At 36.2% G+C, this 24582-nt stretch overlaps 1 protein-coding gene across 1 annotated transcript in view; it reads left to right on the top strand.

Annotated features, from left to right (window-relative positions):
- The window catches only part of thsd7ab (thrombospondin, type I, domain containing 7Ab), a 54381-nt gene that overhangs the window by 21460 nt on the left and 8339 nt on the right, over positions 1-24582 (top strand). The window contains exons 9-12 of the mRNA XM_068706894.1: positions 396-494; positions 1517-1599; positions 2464-2677; positions 4689-4776. Of these exons, the coding sequence (XP_068562995.1) occupies positions 396-494; positions 1517-1599; positions 2464-2677; positions 4689-4776 (484 nt within the window). The remainder of the gene's footprint in view (positions 1-395; positions 495-1516; positions 1600-2463; positions 2678-4688; positions 4777-24582) is intronic.

The following is a 24582-nucleotide window of genomic DNA, read 5'->3' on the forward strand; positions in this document are numbered from 1 at the left end:
ACTGCAGCCGGGCCGCCGGAGAATAGATCTTTCCTTTGTTCAAGGTTAAATTGTTAATTTTACGCTCGCCGAATGGGCCGGACCGATGATTGGTTACACAGAGCTCCATAGGGAAATATGGCCATTTACTGCACTGATGGAGATATTGATAAAGTCATAATAGCATTGATAGAAAGTCATTAAGCAAAAGCTCTTAGTGAAGATTAAAACATTGAACTGGACCCTTTCTGTGAAGACACACTGATAGTGATATTATATGACAGCAGCCTATTATACCACCATAACTTAGCAGCCGCTTTATTAATCCGTCACTCTCGTGATTAATGGGCTTCACTGCAGACTCCCACTGTACGGTCTCTATAGATATTGATTGTTTTTTTTATTTGCTTCTCAAGGGGGCGAATGTTACGAGTACAAATGGTTCAGCGGCGGTCGTCTCAACTCCACTCGGCCCTCGGTGTGGTGCCAGCGCTCCGACGGACTCAACGTCACCGGTGAGGAACTGTCGAGTTACAACGGAGCTTATTACAACTTATTACGCTTATTAAGAAAATCACAAATCCACCTGTACGCCATTCGATAGATGAAAATATGCTTCACTCAAGTGTTTGCCTTAATCTTTTGGATGATTTCACCTCTTCAGGTTTCACTAAAGACGTAATCTGCTGATTGAGCTCTTGATTAAGTGGTTTGGTCCATAAGTAGTGAAAAATGACCATCGTAATCTTCTAGAGCCCAAATTGACATATTCAAATAGCTGAGCTGTCTGAGAAAAAGATACTCCGTTTAATCATAAAAGACTTAAGGACACAAGCAAATATTCACATTTGAGACGCTGGAAGAAAAGATTATTCGTCATTTCTTCTTAAAAGAAAGGACTAAAAACTGTCGGTTCAGCTCAACCTGAGGAAATAAAAGCTGTGTCAGTGTGTGTTGGTGGCGAGAGGCTCTAAGTGCACCTTGTTTTTTTTTATTTAAAACGGTCGAATGAATTGGGAAACGTTCCTCGACGCTATTTGCAACGATTAGCAGCGAAGCTGAGTTCATCTGGAACGTGAGAAACGGAAACGTTACGGCAGCTCTACTGCGGCTCAACGTTGAGTCTGTCTCAGTGAGTGTCAGTTTTATGTGGGCGGTAGAATTGACACAAAATATGTCAGGAATATAACGAACTGTTCTAAAAAAAAAAAAAAAGAACTAGGGACTTATTTCTATAAGAAGCGAAAGGTGGTGGGCGATGGCAGACTGCAGCTATTCATCTGTGCTTTACCCATGAACATGCTCACTTACTATAGTTTCAAAAAAACACACCAGCTACATCGATTTACAGATGCATATGGGTTATTCTCATTTTAAAAAAAATGGATGGATGTACAGTCTTTTAAATATACAACGTGTACATGCTCTTACTTGAGGTGACTCTAGTACTGAGAGCAGCACATCTACCGCAGCGCACCGACGACGTTGACGTCCTAAACACGGAATGACTTTGATTCTGCTGTCTTCTCACCCACAGGAGGTTGTCCTCCTCTGAACCCTCCGGTGGACAACAGCTCCTGTGAGCCTCCCTGCCTCATGCTGAAGTCCTTCTGCAGCGAGGTGAGCGGCTCTCTCCTCTCACGCCACCTGTCCTGACGGTACACCGAAAAAGATCATCATTGTGGAGAACAAATGTAAAAAAAAACGTTGATATAGACGTAAACATGAAAGCACAGGTTCTCTGGATGAGTGTCAGCCTCTCTGCTCGCCGTGACACACCGCTGCCAGAATTGAATTTGAATGCAGCAGGGAATGAAATGACGGCAGCATGAAGACGTAAAAGCCATTTTCGCGCGGTGTCACTCAGCTGTGCGGCATCAAAAAAAATGAGGAAAACAGTTCACCAGATACAGCAGCTGCTGGATCTAAAAGTGTGTCCACACTAATGGCTAGTATGCTTCTTTTTTTTTTTTTTTTTTTGAAACAAATGTGAAACTGGCAGTGAAGGCTGGGTATATCAGCTGTATTGGGTTGGTAGCGCAGACAGACTTTTAATAATAACCACAGAATAAGCAGGTCACAATCATCTGATGAGATGTCAGCGTAGGACTTCCGAGGTCACCGGTTCAATCCCCGGACCAGCATGACAAATACACTCCAGTTTATTGGGAACATCTAGATAAAGCTAAAGCAGTCTAATGCCACAGGCCTGCGATGGATCCTACCTTCATACATGTTCTAGTGTCAGGTGTTTCTAATATTTTGTCCACCCATTTGTTTTAGGCCTAATAACAGAAACACCTCGGTGTATAATAAATACAAGCATGCTCTGATATGGTTTTGGAAGCTGACGTATTTATCAGGTCGGTGACTCTACCACACCAACCCCCTCTAGACTCATTCCATGCAGACATGGCCCATCGCCTCCTTGATGTACTGTAGCTGCAGCTCTAACCAAACGTGATTCTGCGCTGCCCCCTGCAGGCCGGTATATGCATGTGCGAGGAGGGCTTCACAGAGGTGCTGTCGCCCAGCGGGCAGCTGGACCAGTGCGCCCCCATCCCGATCCTGGAGATCCCCACTGCGGGGGACAAGAAAGGGGATGTGAAGACCAGTCGTGCCATTAACCCCACCTTGCCATCCACCATCCAGCCTGGACGCACCGGGCGGACCTGGTACCTGCAGCCTTACGGACCAGGTCAGACCACATGACCGCCGCACTTGACCATTAGTCCGGATGTACGCTAGTTTTTTACCAAATGACTTCTCTTCACAGTGCTCACAAAAAAAAAAAAATTACAAATGTAAAAAAAAAAAAAAAAAATGCAAGAGACACATCCAGTCGTAAAGAATTGTGTTTTGTTGCTGTCAAATGAAAACCTTTAATCTCTTAACTGTCATGTTTGTGGAACTAACTCAGCCTTAATGTGCTCCTCAGAGGCTGCTATCTCCCAGCTGTCAAGACGCGATTACAACAACCACCAAATAAAATAAATGAGTCAGAAATGTAGTGGAAGTCAAAAGGATACCGACGTGGCTCCTTTATATTTTGACAAATGTTAGTTCGAGAGTGTTATTACCACATAAAAAATAAAACACATCCAGGTAATGATGACTGTAAATCAGACCCGTGTTGCACTCAAATAGTCATCTCACCAAGATAGATGTTGGGTAATCATTTCTAAAGCTACCACTTGCAATCATTAGCTCAAGGCCTTTTATGTATGTTCACATCATTAATTTGCGCAGCCCAATATCACAAATCCCCTCAGATGGCTTTACAATCTGTCCGGCATACGTACAACGTCCTCCGTCCTTGGGCCCTCACACCGGAGAAAGAAAAAGTTCCCCCAAGAACCCTTCAGGAACTTCAGGAACTTCAGGACTTTAGAATACTTTCACTACTCGATAAGAAAAACAAGTGCCCACTATGTCTTTTTAAGTTTATCTGAAGGGAAAAAGGTTTAAGAAAACCCAAATTTTCTCAACCTGCAAAGCAGCGCGTAATCCTTTGAGGTAAAGTTAAGGCACAAAGCCGAGAGGTTTTCACACGACAACAGCAGAACGCACTTTACACTCAGTGTGTGTTCGGCAGACGGGGTCTAATTAACAACAGGTGTGACATGCTTGCATAAATTGAAGCCGGCACGTTAAAAAAAACAAACGATGCATCAGACATGTCGTCGGTCTGTTTTCCGGTCGGCTCTGATTGCACGAGTGAAACCTCGCCGCCTCCTCTGAACTGCCGGCGCATTAACATTTGAGAACTGCATTCTGCACACTGTGTCGTGACTGACGGTGCGTGACGCCAACAGAAACGTTTAGGATGCAAGAGTGCAGAACAGATTGAGTTCACGTCTGTCAGGAGCAGGACCTTCCACGTTCACAGACAGTAACCCTCCTATCGTTTATCTTCCAAATGTTTGCTTGTTGTCGCCGCACACGTCTCGCTGGTATACTTTATGACAGTAAGATCTGAAATGTGTGTTTTTTTATATAACGTCTACAGTTTAATGTCACTGTATGAAGCAGGTACCAATGAAAGACGTACATGTAGGTACAGTGGTAGAGAACAAGACAACTGCAGTAACAACTGGACATCGTAGATAAAAGGAGGAATACATTATAATTTAGATCCTGCATTCAAAACGTTACAAGTCCAAAAGAATGAGCATTAAAGGACCAAAAGTAAAAAGTTTCAGAATAATATATATTTTATTATTGGATAATAATCATTGATCCATTAATGTGTAAGCATCAGTAATGTTGCAGCTGGTGTAAGTGGAGACAATTTTAACGACTATGTTTTTATTCTTGGAGATACTGAGAATTGACTAAACGATTATAAAAACGTTTAAGTAAAAAATTTGCAAATCTCGCGTGAAAATATGTTACCTGTTGTCTTTGTGTGTTCATGATTCCTATCAGTTGATATGACTTTAGCAGCCCTATGAACCTCTGGATTTTAATCAAATCATGACCCCAAGAATCTAAATCCAATTATTATTATGTTGTTACTCCACTCCACCTACTCTAAAGCACCAGTAGGAACCAGTGAGTATTTTAACGGTACCTGATTCATACAATAAAAATGGGAAAAAGCAGCAGCAGCAGCGACATGTTTGAGCTCTCACAGAATGAATTGTTGCAGCTTTGTACGGCTGTAAGTGTAAACACACAGACGAACTGACGAGCCTCCTCCTCCACAGATGGGAAGCTGAAGATGTGGGTGTATGGTGTAGCAGCCGGAGCCTTTGTGCTCCTCATATTCATAGTGTCTATGATATACCTAGCTTGGTGAGTTGACGAGTTTAATTTCCCCTATTTATCATTATCCTCATTCATGAAACCAAAAAGAAACCCATTTGTCCCGCCCCCTTTGAGTTACAGCACCCTCTCCCCGTCCTCCAGCCACCCCTCACGTCGCCGTGTTTATTTTGATTTACTTCCTTTTTTTGCTTCCTCCATGCCTTCCTCTCGCGTGAGAGCAGCAGCTCCTGTGCCAAAGTGCATCGCTCTCTTAAGGCCCAAGAGTCTGACGCCAATGGGACGGCGGTCTGGATGGGCCAAAATGCACATGAGATGATTTACACCTGTCCCGATTGCCAAGAGCTGGCTCAAAGCCGTAGCAGCAGCAGCTAATGAGGATGTGGAGGGTCCTCACACACCCCCCCTCACCCTCGAACACATCCTCCAGTATAAGCACCTGCAGTCCTCGGCCTTTTCCCCGTGACCGCATGTGTCACATGTGCTGCCTGACTAGCTGAGTGAAGGTGCAGGTGAGGACAAACCACCCAGGAGCGTTTAGTTTAGTATGTGTCAATCTTTAGACCACATCGATGGTTGATTTGTTTAGCGTGTTCTGTTTATACCCGTTTGTTAAAAGTGACCCATATCTGATTAATGTGCTTACAGCGACTCACGCATATTGTCATTGATTCTTTTTTTTTTTAAGGTGCTGTGTAAGCATATTGGTACATTTTAGTTGTCACTGCGTTTATGTTAACTCAAAGATCCAACTGGCAAATCACTGATTCCAACACATTTGAACCCGCCTATGAATGGTCCTTTATAACACAAGATGAAATATATCGTAACAGATGTCTCATGTGAGCAATACAAAAACAATCTCGGGTCCCTTTAAACAGATGGTGTAAACAGAATATACTGTATTAGCATGTTAGCTTAGCGTAGTATCCCTTGGCAACACCAGCGGAGGATAGAAATATTCAGATCCTTCACTTTAGTGAAGAAGAAATTCCATGTTATTTAAAAAAACACCAAATAAGTGGATTTATTGTCCCATAGGAAATATGATTTCCCAGCTAGTACACAGAAACGTACAGATATACACATAGCAACATACAGATAATATAGACAGTACACAAAAATGTCATGTATTCATTAATTTATTCATATAAGCAAAATGTACTTCAGTATCAAAACTAAAAAAATACATTTAAGAGCATTTTAATGTTGTAGTGAAATTTTCTCAATGTGGAGCTAATTTTAGGTACTTGGTGTACTACTTGTTAAATTAGTAGTATAGTGCTGCATCATAGCATATACGTATATTACATGTTTTACAACATGTAACTACAAGTTTAAAAAAAAACTGCATTGGAGTAAAAAGTACAATATTTTCCTTTTGAAATAGGGTGGAAGTATAAAGAAGCAGAAAATATAAATACTCAAGTACAAGTATGTTGAAATTGTGCTTAAGTACAGTGTTGGTCCAAACATACATTGTGTTGTTCAATGGGTATGTCAATGTGTTTGTGTAGCTGTATAGTTACACACGTTTCCATTGGTTAATATAGTTGTAATGTACATTATTTAAAGCTGTAGTATGTACTACGTCTACAGCAGTAGACACATGGGGATGAATGGAGAACACAGAGAGGTGGATATTACTGCAGGGGCTTGTTTCTGTACCACGAACAATGATGTAATGCTGCCCCCTTGTGGCTGGAAGAGGAAGTAGGGCAACGCGTTCCATCTTCATCTCCCTCCCATTTCATTTCCTGCCAAATCAAGAGCTCATTTTCCTTTTTACACATTAAGCGTATTGATGTTATTTCTCTGTATTCAGCTTCATAGAGTTAGTTTGTTGATCAACATTCTTCAAATTTGTTTTAAAAAATGTGCCGATTTGCTGTTTTACTATGACTTGCATGGTATTGAATTAGTATTTTTTGGAGGTTGGACTGTTGGTCTGACAAAACAAGTTGTTTAGTACGTCACGTTCAGCTCTGGGTAATTGCAATGGACATTTTGAACCATTTTCTGAAAATGTTATAGACAAAATGTTAAATTGAGAAAACAGTTGGCTGATTAATTGGTTATAAAAACAATCATCAGCTGCTGCCATAGTAGTCCAATCAGTAAGAGGAAAGCGCCATTAGGAATTCTTTTTTTTTTTGCAGCCGATAATGTTGCTAATTGTCTGAATGTTTGCTCATTGTTTTGTTTACTCTGTAGTGATTTGAAAACTTCTGAGACATTTTTTCTGATCGTCTCTACCAACATTCCAGAATTCATTTTTTTTAAGTTTTTCAATCGTCTGGAGACCGTTAGATCACATGTCTCTGTGAACATATTATTTATGTTGAGAAATAATAATTGGACTGTTCTGCACCAATAAGTGGCTGAAACTTCTGATACAAAATTGGAACAAATTTGATTTAACAAAAGAGACAACAACTGAATATTAGTTGTCATTCTCTAGAGCAGCGGGTTCTTTAGAGTTTTAGAAGACAAGGACATGATTGAGGGCCACAGAGCGAAAGTGCATTAATAAAACAAAATATATTTTACACAATGAACTACCAAGTTGTCCAACAAAATTTATATAAGCACTAGCTATATAAATAATAAATACTGTGCTATGACTTTTTATGGAATAATTGTAATATATTGTGACTTTTTAATTATATTTTTATGACGTAATATATTATGACTGTTTTACTGTTTTTTTGGCATACTATACTATTACTTAATTACTTTTTTCAACATGCTATTCTATGACTTTTTTCGACACGCTATTTTATGACTTTTTATGATACGCTATACTATGACTTTTTTGACTTTTTATGATACGTTATACTGATTTTTTTTTTCGACAAGCTATACTATGACTTTTTTTCGACATGCTATACTATGACTGTTTTCGACATGCTATACTATGACTGTTTTCGACATGCTATGCTATGACTGTTTTTCACTTTTCGACAGGCTATACTATGACTGTTTTTGACATAATATACTATGACTGTTTTTTGACTTTTTTCGACATGCTATACTATGACCGTTTTTTTTCACTTTTTTTGACAGGCTATACTATGACTGTTTTCGACATGCTATACTATGACTGTTTTTCACTTTTCGACAGGCTATACTATGACTGTTTTTGACATAATATACTATGACTGTTTTTTGACTTTTTTCCACATGCTATACTATGACCGTTTTTTTTCACTTTTTTTGACAGGCTATACTATGACTTTTTTTCGACATGCTATACTATGACTGTTTTTTTCACTTTTTTCGACATGCTATACTATAACTTTTTGCGACATGCTATACTATGACTGCTTTCGACAAGCTATACTATGACTGTTTTTTGACTTTTTTCGACATGCTATACTATTACTTTTTTTCACTTTTCGACATGCTATACTATGACCGTTTTTCACTTTTCGACATGCTATACTATGACCGTTTTTCACTTTTCGACAGGCTATACTATGACCGTTTTTCACTTTTCGACATGCTATACTATGACCGTTTTTCACTTTTCGACAGGCTATACTATGACTGTTTTCGACATAATATACTATGACCGTTTTTCACTTTTTTCGACATGCTATACTTTGACTGTTTTTCACTTTTCGACATTCTATACTATGACCGTTTTTCACTTTTCGACATGCTATACTATGACCGTTTTTCACTTTTCGACATTCTATACTATGACCGTTTTTCACTTTTTTCGACATGCTATACTATGACTGTTTTCAACATAATATACTATGACCGTTTTTCACTTTTTTCGACTTGCTATGCTTTGACTGTTTTTCACTTTTTTCGACAGGCTATACTATTACTTTTTTTTAGACATTTTATGCCAGTGGTTGTCAACTGGTGTCTGTGGCTAAGTGGAGAGCAGAGCTGCCTTTCAATCAGAGGGTCGTTTGTTCGATCCCTGCTCCTGCTCTGTAGTCTCATGTCGTTGTCTCCTAGAAGAAGACATGCTGTACGATGGCTGTGTTTTTCACTTTTTTTGACATGCTATACTATGACTGTTTTTTCCTTTTTTCGACATGCTATACTATGACTGCTTTCGACAAGCTATACTATGACCGTTTTTTCACTTTTTTTGACATGCTTTACTATTACTTTTTTTAGACATTTTATGCCAGCAGCTCTCAACTGGTGTCTGTGGCTAAGTGATGAGCAGAGCTGCCTTTCAATCAGAGGGTTGTTGGTTCGATCCCTGCTCCAATGCTGCCAGTCTCATGTCATTGTGTCCTAAAGGAAGATATGATGACTGTTTTTCACTTTTTTCGGCATGCTATACTATGACCGTTTTTCACGTTTTTTGACAGGTTATACTATGGCTTTTTTCGACATAATATACTATGACTGTTTTCAACATAATATACAATGACCTTTTTTCACTTTTTTCGACATGCTATAATATGACTGTTTTTGACATAATATACTATGACAGTTTTTTGACTTTTTTCGACATGCTATACTATGACTGTTTTCGACATGCTATGCTATGACTGTTTTCGACCTTCTATACTATGACTGTTTTTCACTTTTCGACAGGCTATACTATGACTGTTTTTGACATAATATACTATGACTGTTTTTTGACTTTTTTCAACATGCTATACTATGACCGTTTTTTTTCACTTTTTTTGACAGGCTATACTATGACTTTTTTTTGACATGCTATACTATGACTGTTTTTTTCACTTTTTTCGACATGCTATACTATTACTTTTTTTAGACATTCTATGCCAGCGGCTCTCAACTGGTGTCTGTGGCTAAGTGATGAGCAGAGTTGCCTTTCAATCAGAGGGTTGTTGGTTCGATCCCTGCTCCAGCGCTGCCAGTCTCATGTCATTGTGTCCTAGAGGAAGATATGATGACTGTTTTTTTCACTTTTTTCGACATGCTATAATATGACTGTTTTTCACTTTTCGACATGCTATACTATGACCGTTTTTCACTTTTCGACATACTATACTATGACCGTTTTTCACTTTTTTCGACAATCTATACTATGACTGTTTTCGACATAATATACTATGACCGTTTTTCACTTTTTTCGACATGCTATACTTTGACTGTTTTTCACTTTTCGACATTCTATACTATGACCGTTTTTCACTTTTCGACATGCTATACTATGACTGTTTTTGACATAATATACTATGACTGTTTTTTGACTTTTTTCGACATGCTATACTATGACCGTTTTTTTTCACTTTTTTTGACAGGCTATACTATGACTGTTTTTTTACTTTTTTCGACATGCTATACTATTACATTTTTTAGACATTCTATGCCAGCGGCTCTCAACTGGTGTCTGTGGCTAAGTGATGAGCAGAGTTGTCTTTCAATCAGAGGGTTGTTGGTTCAATCCCTGCTCCAGCGCTGCCAGTCTCATGTCATTGTGTCCTAGAGGAAGATATGATGACTGTTTTTTTCACTTTTTTCGACATGCTATACTATGACCGTTTTTCACTTTTCGACATGCTATACTATGACCGTTTTTCACTTTTCGACATGCTATACTATGACCGTTTTTCACTTTTCGACAGGCTATACTATGACCGTTTTTCACTTTTCGACAGGCTATACTATGACCGTTTTTCACTTTTCGACATGCTATACTATGACCGTCTTTCACTTTTTTCGACAATCTATACTATGACTGTTTTCGACATAATATACTACGACCGTTTTTCACTTTTTTCGACATGCTATACTTTGACCGTTTTTCACTTTTCGACATGCTATACTATGACCGTTTTTCACTTTTCGACATTCTATACTATGACCGTTTTTCACTTTTCGACATTCTATACTACGACTGTTTTTGACATAATATACTATGACCGTTTTTCACTTTTTTCGACATGCTATACCATGACTGTTTTCGACAGGCTATACTATGACTGTTTTCGACATGCTATACTATGACTTTTTTTAGACATTTTATGCCAGTGGTTCTCAACTGGTGTCTGTGGCTAAGTGGAGAGCAGAGCCCCCTTTCAATCAGAGGGTTGTTGGTTCGATCCCTGCTCCAACGCTGCCAGTCTCATGTCATTGTGTCCTAGAGGAAGATATGATGACTGTTTTTTTCACTTTTTTCGGCATGCTATACTATGACCGTTTTTCACGTTTTTTGACAGGTTATACTATGGCTTTTTTCGACATAATATACTATGACTGTTTTCAACATAATATACAATGACCTTTTTTCACTTTTTTCGACATGCTATGCTATGACCGTTTTTCACTTTTTTCGACATGCTATACTATGACTGTTTTCGACATGCTATGCTATGACTGTTTTCGACATGCTATGCTATGACTGTTTTCGACCTTCTATACTATGACTGTTTTTCACTTTTCGACAGGCTATACTATGACTGTTTTTGACATGCTATGCTATGACTGTTTTTTGACTTTTTTCAACATGCTATACTATGACCGTTTTTTTTCACTTTTTTTGACAGGCTATACTATGACTTTTTTTTGACATGCTATACTATGACTGTTTTTTTCACTTTTTTCGACATGCTATACTATTACTTTTTTTAGACATTCTATGCCAGCGGCTCTCAACTGGTGTCTGTGGCTAAGTGATGAGCAGAGTTGCCTTTCAATCAGAGGGTTGTTGGTTCAATCCCTGCTCCAGCGCTGCCAGTCTCATGTCATTGTGTCCTAGAGGAAGATATGATGACTGTTTTTCTCACTTTTTTCGACATGCTATACTATGATCGTTTTTCACTTTTCGACATGCTATACTATGACCGTTTTTCACTTTTCGACATGCTATACTATGACCGTTTTTCACTTTTCGACAAGCTATACTATGACTGTTTTTTCACTTTTTTCGACATGCTATACTATTACTTTTTTTAGACATTCTATGCCAGCGGTTCTCAACTGGTGTCTGTGGCTAAGTGATGAGCAGAGTTGCCTTTCAATCAGAGGGTTGTTGGTTCGATCCCTGCTCCAGCGCTGCCAGTCTCATGTCATTGTGTCCTAGAGGAAGATATGATGACTGTTTTTTTCACTTTTTTCGACATGCTATACTATGACCGTTTTTCACTTTTCGACAGGCTATACTATGACCGCTTTTCACTTTTCGACAGGCTATACTATGACCGTTTTTCACTTTTTTCGACATGCTATACTTTGACTGTTTTTCACTTTTCGACATTCTATACTATGACCATTTTTCACTTTTCGACATAATATACTATGACCGTTTTTCACTTTTTTCGACATGCTATATTTTGACTGTTTTTGACATAATATACTATGACCGTTTTTCACTTTTTTCGACATGCTATACTATGACTGTTTTCGACAGGCTATACTATGACTTTTTTTAGACATTTTATGCCAGTGGTTCTCAACTGGTGTCTGTGGCTAAGTGGAGAGCAGAGCCCCCTTTCAATCAGAGGGTTGTTGGTTCAATCCCTGCCCCAGTGCTGCCAGTCTCATGTCATTGTGTCCTAGAGGAAGACATGCTATACTATGACTGTTTTTTGACATGCTATACTATGACCGTTTTTCACTTTTTTCGACAGGCTATACTATGACTTTTTTTGACACATATTCTTAACGAAATACATATTCATGACACTCAAGAGTCAAGGTCCAAGGTTTCTTTATTAGTATTGCTGTGCAGATGGGATTATCAGCATTTAAGGTTTAAGAATAAAAAGACATGACAGCAATACAGGGTTAGAAAGTCACGGTTCTTATCCAGGTCCAGGGGAATTTGAAGGTGGGTGTCTGGAAGGACAGAACAGTTTAATTACATTTAGCAGACGTTTTTATCCAAAGTGACTTACAATAAGTGTATTCAACATAGGTATTCAAGAGAACTACTAGTCACCAGAAGTCATAAGTAAATCTCCTTTTTTAAACAAGCATCTAAGAGCATAACCCAGAGCCAAAGCACAGTGCAGAAACAATAAGTGCAACAAAGTGATGAGTACAATAAGTGCAACAAACTAGTATGAATACAATAAGTGCTAAGTGGAAGGCTGAGGGTAGTACTTCCTGAAGAGGTGAGTTTTCACCCTGCGCCGAAAGATGGGCAGCGACATCAGTGCTCTGCTGTCCTGACGTCAGTGGGAAGTTCATTCCACCATTGTGGGGCCAGGACAGAAAACAGCCGTGACCGGGTCGATCGGCCGCCAGGACCTCTGAGCGACAGGGCGACCAATCGCTCCGAGGCAGCAGAGCGAAGTGGTCGGGGGTGTAGGGCTTGACCCATGTTATAGCTCAGGCAGTTACAAGACTGGTTGGAGAGTTGAAGAGTCTGGGGTTGTAGAGTCAATCCCTAGTAAGGCCCGTGTCCCCGTGACCTAAGAAAAAAGATGAATGACCTCAACATTTCAAAGGTGTAGTCTAGTCGAAAAAAAGTCATAGTATAGGAAACGGTGCATAGTTACAAAATCATTTCACTTCAGGTTGATAGCAGACCACCTCAAGGTATCACTCAGAGAGAACCAGGACATTCTGATGTAGCATTCCAAAATTAAAGCCCTTCAAAATCTCATTCACGAGCCAACTTCAAATCGCATTCATGAGCAGTTTGGCTAATTTCAGGAAGAACGTCTACATGTCAAGGTGTTCTGAACCCTAAGTTGCTCCTCTGGCGCTTTACAGCCGCCCACTGCTTCTAAATGTTTAGGATGTGCTCGGGTCTATTTTCATAGTTTTACCTGTATGTTTTTTAATAGTTCACTACAGTTAATAGAGAAACGGATGAGTGTAGAATAGATTTTAGCTCTCAAACTGTGGAGTTACGGTCATCTGGCTGTTTTTTTAACAGTGAATACCTCAGACTTTTCAGATCATGCTAAGAAATGCAGTACTTCTATGACTTTTTTTCGACATGCTATTTTATGACTTTTTTCGACATACTATACTATGACTTTTTTCGACACGCTATTTTATGACTTTTTTCGACATGCTATACTATGAGTAAAAAAAAAGTCATAGTATAGCATGTCATAAAAAGTCATAAAATAGCGTGTTGAAAAAAATCATAGTATAGCGTGTCGGAAAAAAAGTCAGTATAGCGTATCATAAAAAGTCATAGTATAGCGTGTCGAAAAAAGTCATAGTAGAGCATGTCAAAAAAAAGTCATAGTATAGCGTGTCGAAAAAAATCATAGTATAGCGTGTCGGAAAAAAAGTCAGTATAGCGTATCATAAAAAGTCATAGTATAGTATGTCATAAAAAGTCATTGTATAGCATGTCGAAAAAAAGTCATAGTATAGCATGTCATAAAAAGTCATAAAATAGCATGTCAAAAAAAGTCATAGTATAGCGTGTTGAAAAAAGTCATAGAATAGCATGTCGAAAAAGTCATAGAATAGCATGTCGAAAAGGTCATAATATAGAATGTCGAAAAAAGTCATAGTATAGCATGTCAAAAAGTCATAGTAGTGTCAAAAAAGTCATAATATAGCATGTCAAAAAAAGTCATAGTATAGCATGTTGAAAAGTCATAAAATAGCATGTCAAAAAAGTCATAGTATAGCGTGTCGAAAAAAGTCATAAAATAGCGTGTCGAAAAAAGTGAAAAACGGTCATAGTATAGCATGTCGAAAAAAGTCATAGTATAGCATGTCGAAAAAAAGTCATAGTATAGCATGTCATAAAAAGTCATAAAATAGCATGTCAAAAAAAGTCATAGTATAGCATGTCAAAAAAAGTCATAGTATAGCGTGTCGAAAAAAGTCATAAAATAGCGTGTCAAAAAAGTCATAGTATAGCATGTCGAAAAAAATGAAAAAACGGTCATAGTATAGCATGTCGAAAAAAAGTCATAAAATAGCGTGTCGAAAAAAGTCATAGTATAGCATGTCGAAAAAAGTCATAGTATAGCATGTCGAAAAAAAGTCATAAAATAGCATGTCGAAAAAAGTCATAGTATAGCGTGTCAAAAAAAGTCATAGTATAGCATGTCGAAAAAAATCATAAAAAAGCGTGTCGAAAAAGTCATAGTATAGCATGTCAAAAAAAGTCATAAAATAGTGTGTCGAAAAAAGTCATAAAATAGTGTGTTGAAAAAAGTCATAGTATAGCGTGTCGAAAAAAGTCATAAAATAGTGTGTCGAAAAAAGTCATAGTATAGCGTGTCGAAAAAAGTCATAGTAGAGCGTGTCGAAAAAAGTCATAGTATAGCGTGTCGAAAAAATCATAAAATAGCGTGTCGAAAAAAGGCATAAAATAGTGTGTCGAAAAAAGTCATAGTAGAGCGTGTCGAAAAAAGTCATAGTAGAGCGTGTCGAAAAAAGTCATAGTATAGCGTGTCGAAAAAATCATAAAATAGCGTGTCGAAAAAAGTCATAAAATAGCGTGTCGAAAAAAGTCATAGTATAGCGTGTCGAAAAAAGTCATAGTATAGCGTGTCGAAAAAAGTCATAGTATAGCGTGTCGGAAAAAGTCATAGTAGCGTGTCGAAAAAAAGTCATAAAATAGCATGTCGAAAAAAGTCATAGTATAGCATGTCGAAAAAAGTCATAGTATAGCATGTCGAAAAAAAGTCATAGTATAGCATGTCATAAAAAGTCATAAAATAGCATGTCAAAAAAGTCATAGTATAGCGTGTCGAAAAAAGTCATAAAATAGCATGTCAAAAAAAGTCATAGTATAGCATGTCGAAAAAAGTCATAGTATAGCATGTCGAAAAAAAGTCATAGTATAGCATGTCATAAAAAGTCATAAAATAGCATGTCAAAAAAGTCATAGTATAGCATGTTGAAAAAAGTCATAAAATAGCATGTCAAAAAAAGTCATAGTATAGCGTGTCGAAAAAAGTCATAAAATAGCGTGTCGAAAAAAGTGAAAAACGGTCATAGTATAGCATGTCAAAAAAAGTCATAGTATAGCATGTCGAAAAAAAGGTCATAGTATAGCATGTCGAAAAAAGTCATAGTATAGCATGTCAAAAAAAGTCATAGTATAGCATGTCATAAAAAGTCATAAAATAGCGTGTCAAAAAAAGTCATAGTATAGCGTGTCGAAAAAAGTCATAGTATAGCATGTCAAAAAAAGTCATAGTATAGCGTGTCGAAAAAAGTCATAAAATAGCGTGTCAAAAAAGTCATAGTATAGCATGTCGAAAAAAATCATAAAAAAGCGTGTCGAAAAAAGTCATAGTATAGCATGTCAAAAAAAGTCATAAAATAGTGTGTCGAAAAAAGTCATAAAATAGTGTGTTGAAAAAAGTCATAGTATAGCGTGTCGAAAAAAGTCATAAAATAGTGTGTCGAAAAAAGTCATAGTATAGCGTGTCGAAAAAAGTCATAGTAGAGCGTGTCGAAAAAAGTCATAGTATAGCGTGTCGAAAAAATCATAAAATAGCGTGTCGAAAAAAGTCATAAAATAGCGTGTCGAAAAAAGTCATAGTATAGCGTGTCGAAAAAAGTCATAGTATAGCGTGTCGAAAAAAGTCATAGTATAGCGTGTCGGAAAAAGTCATAGTATAGCGTGTCGAAAAAAAGTCATAGTATAGTATGTCGAAAAAAGTCATAGTATAGCGTGTCGAAAAGTCATAAAAAAGCGTGTCGAAAAAAGTCATAGTATAGCGTGTCGAAAAAACTCATAAAAAAGCGTGTCGAAAAAAGTCATAGTAGAGCGTGACGAAAAAAGTCATAGTATAGCGTGTCGAAAAAATCATAAAATAGCGTGTCGAAAAAAGTCATAAAATAGCGTGTCGAAAAAAGTCATAGTATAGCATGTCGAAAAAATCATAAAATAGCGTGTCGAAAAAAGTCATAAAATAGCGTGTCGAAAAAAGTCATAGTATAGCATGTCGAAAAAGTCATAAAATAGCATGTCGAAAAAAGTCATAGTATAGCGTGTCAAAAAAAGTCATAGTATAGCATGTCGAAAAAAGTCATAAAAAAGCGTGTCGAAAAAAGTCATAGTATAGCGTGTCGAAAAAAGTCATAAAAAAGCGTGTCGAAAAAAGTCATAAAATAGTGTGTCGAAAAAAGTCATAGTAGAGCGTGTCGAAAAAAGTCATAGTATAGCGTGTCGGAAAAAGTCATAGTATAGCGTGTCGAAAAAAGTCATAGTATAGCGTGTCGAAAAAAGTCATAAAAAAGCGTGTCGAAAAAAGTCATAGTATAGCGTGTCAAAAAAAGTCATAGTAGAGCGTGTCGAAAAAAGTCATAGTATAGCGTGTCGAAAAAAGTCATAGTATAGCATGTCGAAAAAAGTCATAGTATAGCGTGTCAAAAAAAGTCATAGTATAGCGTGTCAAAAAAAGTCATAGTAGAGCGTGTCGAAAAAAGTCATAGTATAGCGTGTCGAAAAAAGTCATAGTATAGCGTGTCAAAAAAAGTCATAGTAGAGCGTGTCGAAAAAAGTCATAGTATAGCGTGTCGAAAAAAAGTCATAAAAAAGCGTGTCGAAAAAAGTCATAGTATAGCGTGTCGAAAAAAGTCATAGTATAGCGTGTCGAAAAAAGTCATAAAAAAGCGTGTCGAAAAAAGTCATAAAAAAGCGTGTCGAAAAAAGTCATAAAATAGTGTGTCGAAAAAAGTCATAGTAGAGCGTGTCGAAAAAAGTCATAGTATAGCGTGTCGGAAAAAGTCATAGTATAGCGTGTCGAAAAAAGTCATAGTATAGCGTGTCGAAAAAAGTCATAAAAAAGCGTGTCGAAAAAAGTCATAGTATAGCGTGTCAAAAAAAGTCATAGTAGAGCGTGTCGAAAAAAGTCATAGTATAGCGTGTCGAAAAAAGTCATAGTATAGCATGTCGAAAAAAGTCATAGTATAGCGTGTCAAAAAAAGTCATAGTATAGCGTGTCAAAAAAAGTCATAGTAGAGCGTGTCGAAAAAAGTCATAGTATAGCGTGTCGAAAAAAGTCATAGTATAGCGTGTCAAAAAAAGTCATAGTAGAGCGTGTCGAAAAAAGTCATAGTATAGCGTGTCGAAAAAAAGTCATAAAAAAGCGTGTCGAAAAAAGTCATAGTATAGCGTGTCGAAAAAAGTCATAGTATAGCGTGTCGAAAAAAGTCATAAAAAAGCGTGTCGAAAAAAGTCATAAAATAGTGTGTCGAAAAAAGTCATAGTAGAGCGTGTCGAAAAAAGTCATAGTAGAGCGTGTCGAAAAAAGTCATAAAAAAGCGTGTCGAAAAAAGTCATAGTATAGCGTGTCGAAAAAAGTCATAGTAGAGCGTGTCGAAAAAAGTCATAAAAAAGCGTGTCGAAAAAAGTCATAGTATAGCGTGTCGAAAAAAGTCATAGTATAGCGTGTCGAAAAAAGTCATAGTATAGCGTGTCGAAAAAAGTCATAAAAAAGCGTGTCGAAAAAAGTCATAAAATAGTGTGTCGAAAAAAGTCATAGTATAGCGTGTCGAAAAAAGTCATAGTATAGCGTGTCGGAAAAAGTCATAGTATAGCGTGTCGAAAAAAGTCATAGTATAGCGTGTCGAAAAAAGTCATAAAATAGTGTGTCGAAAAAAGTCATAGTATAGCGTGTCGAAAAAAGTCATAGTATAGCGTGTCGGAAAAAGTCATAGTATAGCGTGTCGAAAAAAGTCATAGTATAGCGTGTCGAAAAAAGTCATAAAAAAGCATGTCATAAAAAGTCATAAAATAGTGTGTCGAAAAAAGTCATAGTATAGCATGTCGAAAAAAAGTCATAGTATAGCATGTCATAAAAAGTCATAAAATAGCATGTCAAAAAAGTCATAGTATAGCGTGTCGAAAAAAGTCATAAAATAGCATGTCAAAAAAAGTCATAGTATAGCATGTCGAAAAAAGTCATAGTATAGCATGTCGAAAAAAAGTCATAGTATAGCATGTCATAAAAAGTCATAAAATAGCATGTCAAAAAAGTCATAGTATAGCATGTTGAAAAAAGTCATAAAATAGCATGTCAAAAAAAGTCATAGTATAGCGTGTCGAAAAAAGTCATAAAATAGCGTGTCGAAAAAAGTGAAAAACGGTCATAGTATAGCATGTCGAAAAAAGTCATAGTATAGCATGTCGAAAAAAAGTCATAGTATAGCATGTCATAAAAAGTCATAAAATAGCATGTCGAAAAAAGTCATAGTATAGCGTGTCAAAAAAAGTCATAGTATAGCGTGTCAAAAAAAGTCATAGTATAGCATGTCAAAAAAAGTCATAAAATAGCATGTCAAAAAAAGTCATAGTATAGCATGTCGAAAAAAAGGTCATAGTATAGCATGTCGAAAAAAGTCATAGTATAGCATGTCAAAAAAAGTCATAGTATAGCATGTCATAAAAAGTCATAAAATAGCGTGTCAAAAAAAGTCATAGTATAGCGTGTCAAAAAAAGTCATAGTATAGCATGTCAAAAAAAGTCATAGTATAGCGTGTCGAAAAAAGTCATAAAATAGCGTGTCAAAAAAGTCATAGTATAGCATGTCGAAAAAAATCATAAAAAAGCGTGTCGAAAAAAGTCATAGTATAGCATGTCAAAAAAAGTCATAAAATAGTGTGTCGAAAAAAGTCATAAAATAGTGTGTTGAAAAAAGTCATAGTATAGCGTGTCGAAAAAAGTCATAAAATAGTGTGTCGAAAAAAGTCATAGTATAGCGTGTCGAAAAAAGTCATAGTAGAGCGTGTCGAAAAAAGTCATAGTATAGCGTGTCGAAAAAATCATAAAATAGCGTGTCGAAAAAAGTCATAAAATAGCGTGTCGAAAAAAGTCATAGTATAGCGTGTCGAAAAAAGTCCTAGTATAGCGTGTCGAAAAAAGTCCTAGTATAGCGTGTCGGAAAAAGTCATAGTATAGCGTGTCGAAAAAAAGTCATAGTATAGTATGTCGAAAAAAGTCATAGTATAGCGTGTCGAAAAGTCATAAAAAAGCGTGTCGAAAAAAGTCATAGTATAGCGTGTCGAAAAAACTCATAAAAAAGCGTGTCGAAAAAAGTCATAGTAGAGCGTGACGAAAAAAGTCATAGTATAGCGTGTCGAAAAAATCATAAAATAGCGTGTCGAAAAAAGTCATAAAATAGCGTGTCGAAAAAAGTCATAGTATAGCATGTCGAAAAAATCATAAAATAGCGTGTCGAAAAAAGTCATAAAATAGCGTGTCGAAAAAAGTCATAGTATAGCATGTCGAAAAAGTCATAAAATAGCATGTCGAAAAAAGTCATAGTATAGCGTGTCAAAAAAAGTCATAGTATAGCATGTCGAAAAAAGTCATAAAAAAGCGTGTCGAAAAAAGTCATAGTATAGCGTGTCGAAAAAAGTCATAAAAAAGCGTGTCGAAAAAAGTCATAAAATAGTGTGTCGAAAAAAGTCATAGTAGAGCGTGTCGAAAAAAGTCATAGTATAGCGTGTCGGAAAAAGTCATAGTATAGCGTGTCGAAAAAAGTCATAGTATAGCGTGTCGAAAAAAGTCATAAAAAAGCGTGTCGAAAAAAGTCATAGTATAGCGTGTCAAAAAAAGTCATAGTAGAGCGTGTCGAAAAAAGTCATAGTATAGCGTGTCGAAAAAAGTCATAGTATAGCGTGTCGAAAAAAGTCATAGTATAGCGTGTCAAAAAAAGTCATAGTATAGCGTGTCAAAAAAAGTCATAGTAGAGCGTGTCGAAAAAAGTCATAGTATAGCGTGTCGAAAAAAGTCATAGTATAGCGTGTCAAAAAAAGTCATAAAAAAGCGTGTCGAAAAAAGTCATAGTATAGCGTGTCGAAAAAAGTCATAGTATAGCGTGTCGAAAAAAGTCATAAAAAAGCGTGTCGAAAAAAGTCATAAAATAGTGTGTCGAAAAAAGTCATAGTAGAGCGTGTCGAAAAAAGTCATAGTAGAGCGTGTCGAAAAAAGTCATAAAAAAGCGTGTCGAAAAAAGTCATAGTATAGCGTGTCGAAAAAAGTCATAGTATAGCGTGTCGAAAAAAGTCATAGTAGAGCGTGTCGAAAAAAGTCATAAAAAAGCGTGTCGAAAAAAGTCATAGTATAGCGTGTCGAAAAAAGTCATAGTATAGCATGTCATAAAAAGTCATAAAATAGCATGTCAAAAAAGTCATAGTATAGCGTGTCGAAAAAAGTCATAAAATAGCATGTCAAAAAAAGTCATAGTATAGCATGTCGAAAAAAGTCATAGTATAGCATGTCGAAAAAAAGTCATAGTATAGCATGTCATAAAAAGTCATAAAATAGCATGTCAAAAAAGTCATAGTATAGCATGTTGAAAAAAGTCATAAAATAGCATGTCAAAAAAAGTCATAGTATAGCGTGTCGAAAAAAGTCATAAAATAGCGTGTCGAAAAAAGTGAAAAACGGTCATAGTATAGCATGTCGAAAAAAGTCATAGTATAGCATGTCGAAAAAAAGTCATAGTATAGCATGTCATAAAAAGTCATAAAATAGCATGTCGAAAAAAGTCATAGTATAGCGTGTCAAAAAGAGTCATAGTATAGCGTGTCAAAAAAAGTCATAGTATAGCATGTTAAAAAAAGTCATAAAATAGCATGTCAAAAAAAGTCATAGTATAGCATGTCGAAAAAAAGGTCATAGTATAGCATGTCGAAAAAAGTCATAGTATAGCATGTCAAAAAAAGTCATAGTATAGCATGTCATAAAAAGTCATAAAATAGCGTGTCAAAAAAAGTCATAGTATAGCGTGTCAAAAAAAGTCATAGTATAGCATGTCAAAAAAAGTCATAGTATAGCGTGTCGAAAAAAGTCATAAAATAGCGTGTCAAAAAAGTCATAGTATAGCATGTCGAAAAAAATCATAAAAAAGCGTGTCGAAAAAAGTCATAGTATAGCATGTCAAAAAAAGTCATAAAATAGTGTGTCGAAAAAAGTCATAAAATAGTGTGTTGAAAAAAGTCATAGTATAGCGTGTCGAAAAAAGTCATAAAATAGTGTGTCGAAAAAAGTCATAGTATAGCGTGTCGAAAAAAGTCATAGTAGAGCGTGTCGAAAAAAGTCATAGTATAGCGTGTCGAAAAAATCATAAAATAGCGTGTCGAAAAAAGTCATAAAATAGCGTGTCGAAAAAAGTCATAGTATAGCGTGTCGGAAAAAGTCATAGTATAGCGTGTCGAAAAAAGTCATAGTATAGCGTGTCGAAAAAAGTCATAAAATAGCATGTCAAAAAAAGTCATAGTATAGCATGTCGAAAAAAGTCATAAAATAGCATGTCAAAAAAAGTCATAGTATAGCATGTCGAAAAAAGTCATAAAATAGCATGTCAAAAAAAGTCATAGTATAGCATGTCGAAAAAAAGTCATAGTATAGCATGTCATAAAAAGTCATAAAATAGCATGTCAAAAAAGTCATAGTATAGCGTGTCGAAAAAAGTCATAAAATAGCATGTCAAAAAAAGTCATAGTATAGCATGTCGAAAAAAGTCATAGTATAGCATGTCGAAAAAAAGTCATAGTATAGCATGTCATAAAAAGTCATAAAATAGCATGTCAAAAAAGTCATAGTATAGCATGTTGAAAAAAGTCATAAAATAGCATGTCAAAAAAAGTCATAGTATAGCGTGTCGAAAAAAGTCATAAAATAGCGTGTCGAAAAAAGTGAAAAACGGTCATAGTATAGCATGTCGAAAAAAGTCATAGTATAGCATGTCAAAAAAAGTCATAGTATAGCATGTCATAAAAAGTCATGAAATAGCGTGTCAAAAAAAGTCATAGTATAGCGTGTCAAAAAAAGTCATAGTATAGCATGTCAAAAAAAGTCATAGTATAGCGTGTCGAAAAAAGTCATAAAATAGCGTGTCAAAAAAGTCATAGTATAGCATGTCGAAAAAAATCATAAAAAAGCGTGTCGAAAAAAGTCATAGTATAGCATGTCAAAAAAAGTCATAAAATAGTGTGTCGAAAAAAGTCATAAAATAGTGTGTTGAAAAAAGTCATAGTATAGCGTGTCGAAAAAAGTCATAAAATAGTGTGTCGAAAAAAGTCATAGTATAGCGTGTCGAAAAAAGTCATAGTAGAGCGTGTCGAAAAAAGTCATAGTATAGCGTGTCGAAAAAATCATAAAATAGCGTGTCGAAAAAAGTCATAAAATAGCGTGTCGAAAAAAGTCATAGTATAGCGTGTCGAAAAAAGTCATAGTATAGCGTGTCGAAAAAAGTCATAGTATAGCGTGTCGGAAAAAGTCATAGTATAGCGTGTCGAAAAAAAGTCATAGTATAGTATGTCGAAAAAAGTCATAGTATAGCGTGTCGAAAAAAGTCATAAAAAAGCGTGTCGAAAAAAGTCATAGTATAGCGTGTCGAAAAAAGTCATAAAAAAGCGTGTCGAAAAAAGTCATAGTAGAGCGTGACGAAAAAAGTCATAGTATAGCGTGTCGAAAAAATCATAAAATAGCGTGTCGAAAAAAGTCATAAAATAGCGTGTCGAAAAAAGTCATAGTATAGCATGTCGAAAAAATCATAAAATAGCGTGTCGAAAAAAGTCATAAAATAGCGTGTCGAAAACAGTCATAGTATAGCGTGTCGAAAAAAATGAAAAAACGGTCATAGTATAGCATGTCGAAAAAAAGTCATAAAATAGCGTGTCGAAAAAAGTCATAGTATAGCATGTCGAAAAAGTCATAAAATAGCATGTCGAAAAAAGTCATAGTATAGCGTGTCAAAAAAAGTCATAGTATAGCATGTCGAAAAAAGTCATAAAAAAGCGTGTCGAAAAAAGTCATAGTATAGCGTGTCGAAAAAAGTCATAAAAAAGCGTGTCGAAAAAAGTCATAAAATAGTGTGTTGAAAAAAGTCATAGTAGAGCGTGTCGAAAAAAGTCATAGTATAGCGTGTCGGAAAAAGTCATAGTATAGCGTGTCGAAAAAAGTCATAGTATAGCGTGTCGAAAAAAGTCATAAAAAAGCGTGTCGAAAAAAGTCATAGTATAGCGTGTCAAAAAAAGTCATAGTAGAGCGTGTCGAAAAAAGTCATAGTATAGCGTGTCGAAAAAAGTCATAGTATAGCATGTCGAAAAAAGTCATAGTATAGCGTGTCAAAAAAAGTCATAGTATAGCGTGTCAAAAAAAGTCATAGTAGAGCGTGTCGAAAAAAGTCATAGTATAGCGTGTCGAAAAAAGTCATAGTATAGCGTGTCAAAAAAAGTCATAGTAGAGCGTGTCGAAAAAAGTCATAGTATAGCGTGTCGAAAAAAAGTCATAAAAAAGCGTGTCGAAAAAAGTCATAGTATAGCGTGTCGAAAAAAGTCATAGTATAGCGTGTCGAAAAAAGTCATAAAATAGTGTGTCGAAAAAAGTCATAGTAGAGCGTGTCGAAAAAAGTCATAGTATAGCGTGTCGAAAAAAGTCATAGTAGAGTGTGTCGAAAAAAGTCATAAAAAAGCGTGTCGAAAAAAGTCATAGTATAGCGTGTCGAAAAAAGTCATAGTATAGCGTGTCGATAAAAGTCATAGTATAGCGTGTCGAAAAAAGTCATAAAAAAGCGTGTCGAAAAAAGTCATAAAATAGCGTGTCGAAAAAAGTCATAGTATAGCGTGTCGAAAAAAGTCATAGTATAGCGTGTCGAAAAAAGTCATAGTATAGCGTGTCGGAAAAAGTCATAGTATAGCGTGTCGAAAAAAGTCATAGTATAGCGTGTCGAAAAAAGTCATAAAAAAGCGTGTCGAAAAAAGTCATAAAATAGTGTGTCGAAAAAAGTCATAGTATAGCGTGTCGAAAAAAGTCATAGTATAGCGTGTCGAAAAAAGTCATAAAAAAGCGTGTCGAAAAAAGTCATAAAATAGTGTGTCGAAAAAAGTCATAGTAGAGCGTGTCGAAAAAAGTCATAGTAGAGCGTGTCGAAAAAAGTCATAAAATAGCATGTCAAAAAAAGTCATAGTATAGCATGTCGAAAAAAGTCATAAAATAGCAT

Source organism: Cebidichthys violaceus, unplaced genomic scaffold (assembly GCF_023349555.1).
Source record: "Cebidichthys violaceus isolate CVI_PGR_0920_01 unplaced genomic scaffold, fCebVio1.0.p SCAF_123, whole genome shotgun sequence".
Taxonomy (NCBI): domain Eukaryota; kingdom Metazoa; phylum Chordata; class Actinopteri; order Perciformes; family Stichaeidae; genus Cebidichthys; species Cebidichthys violaceus.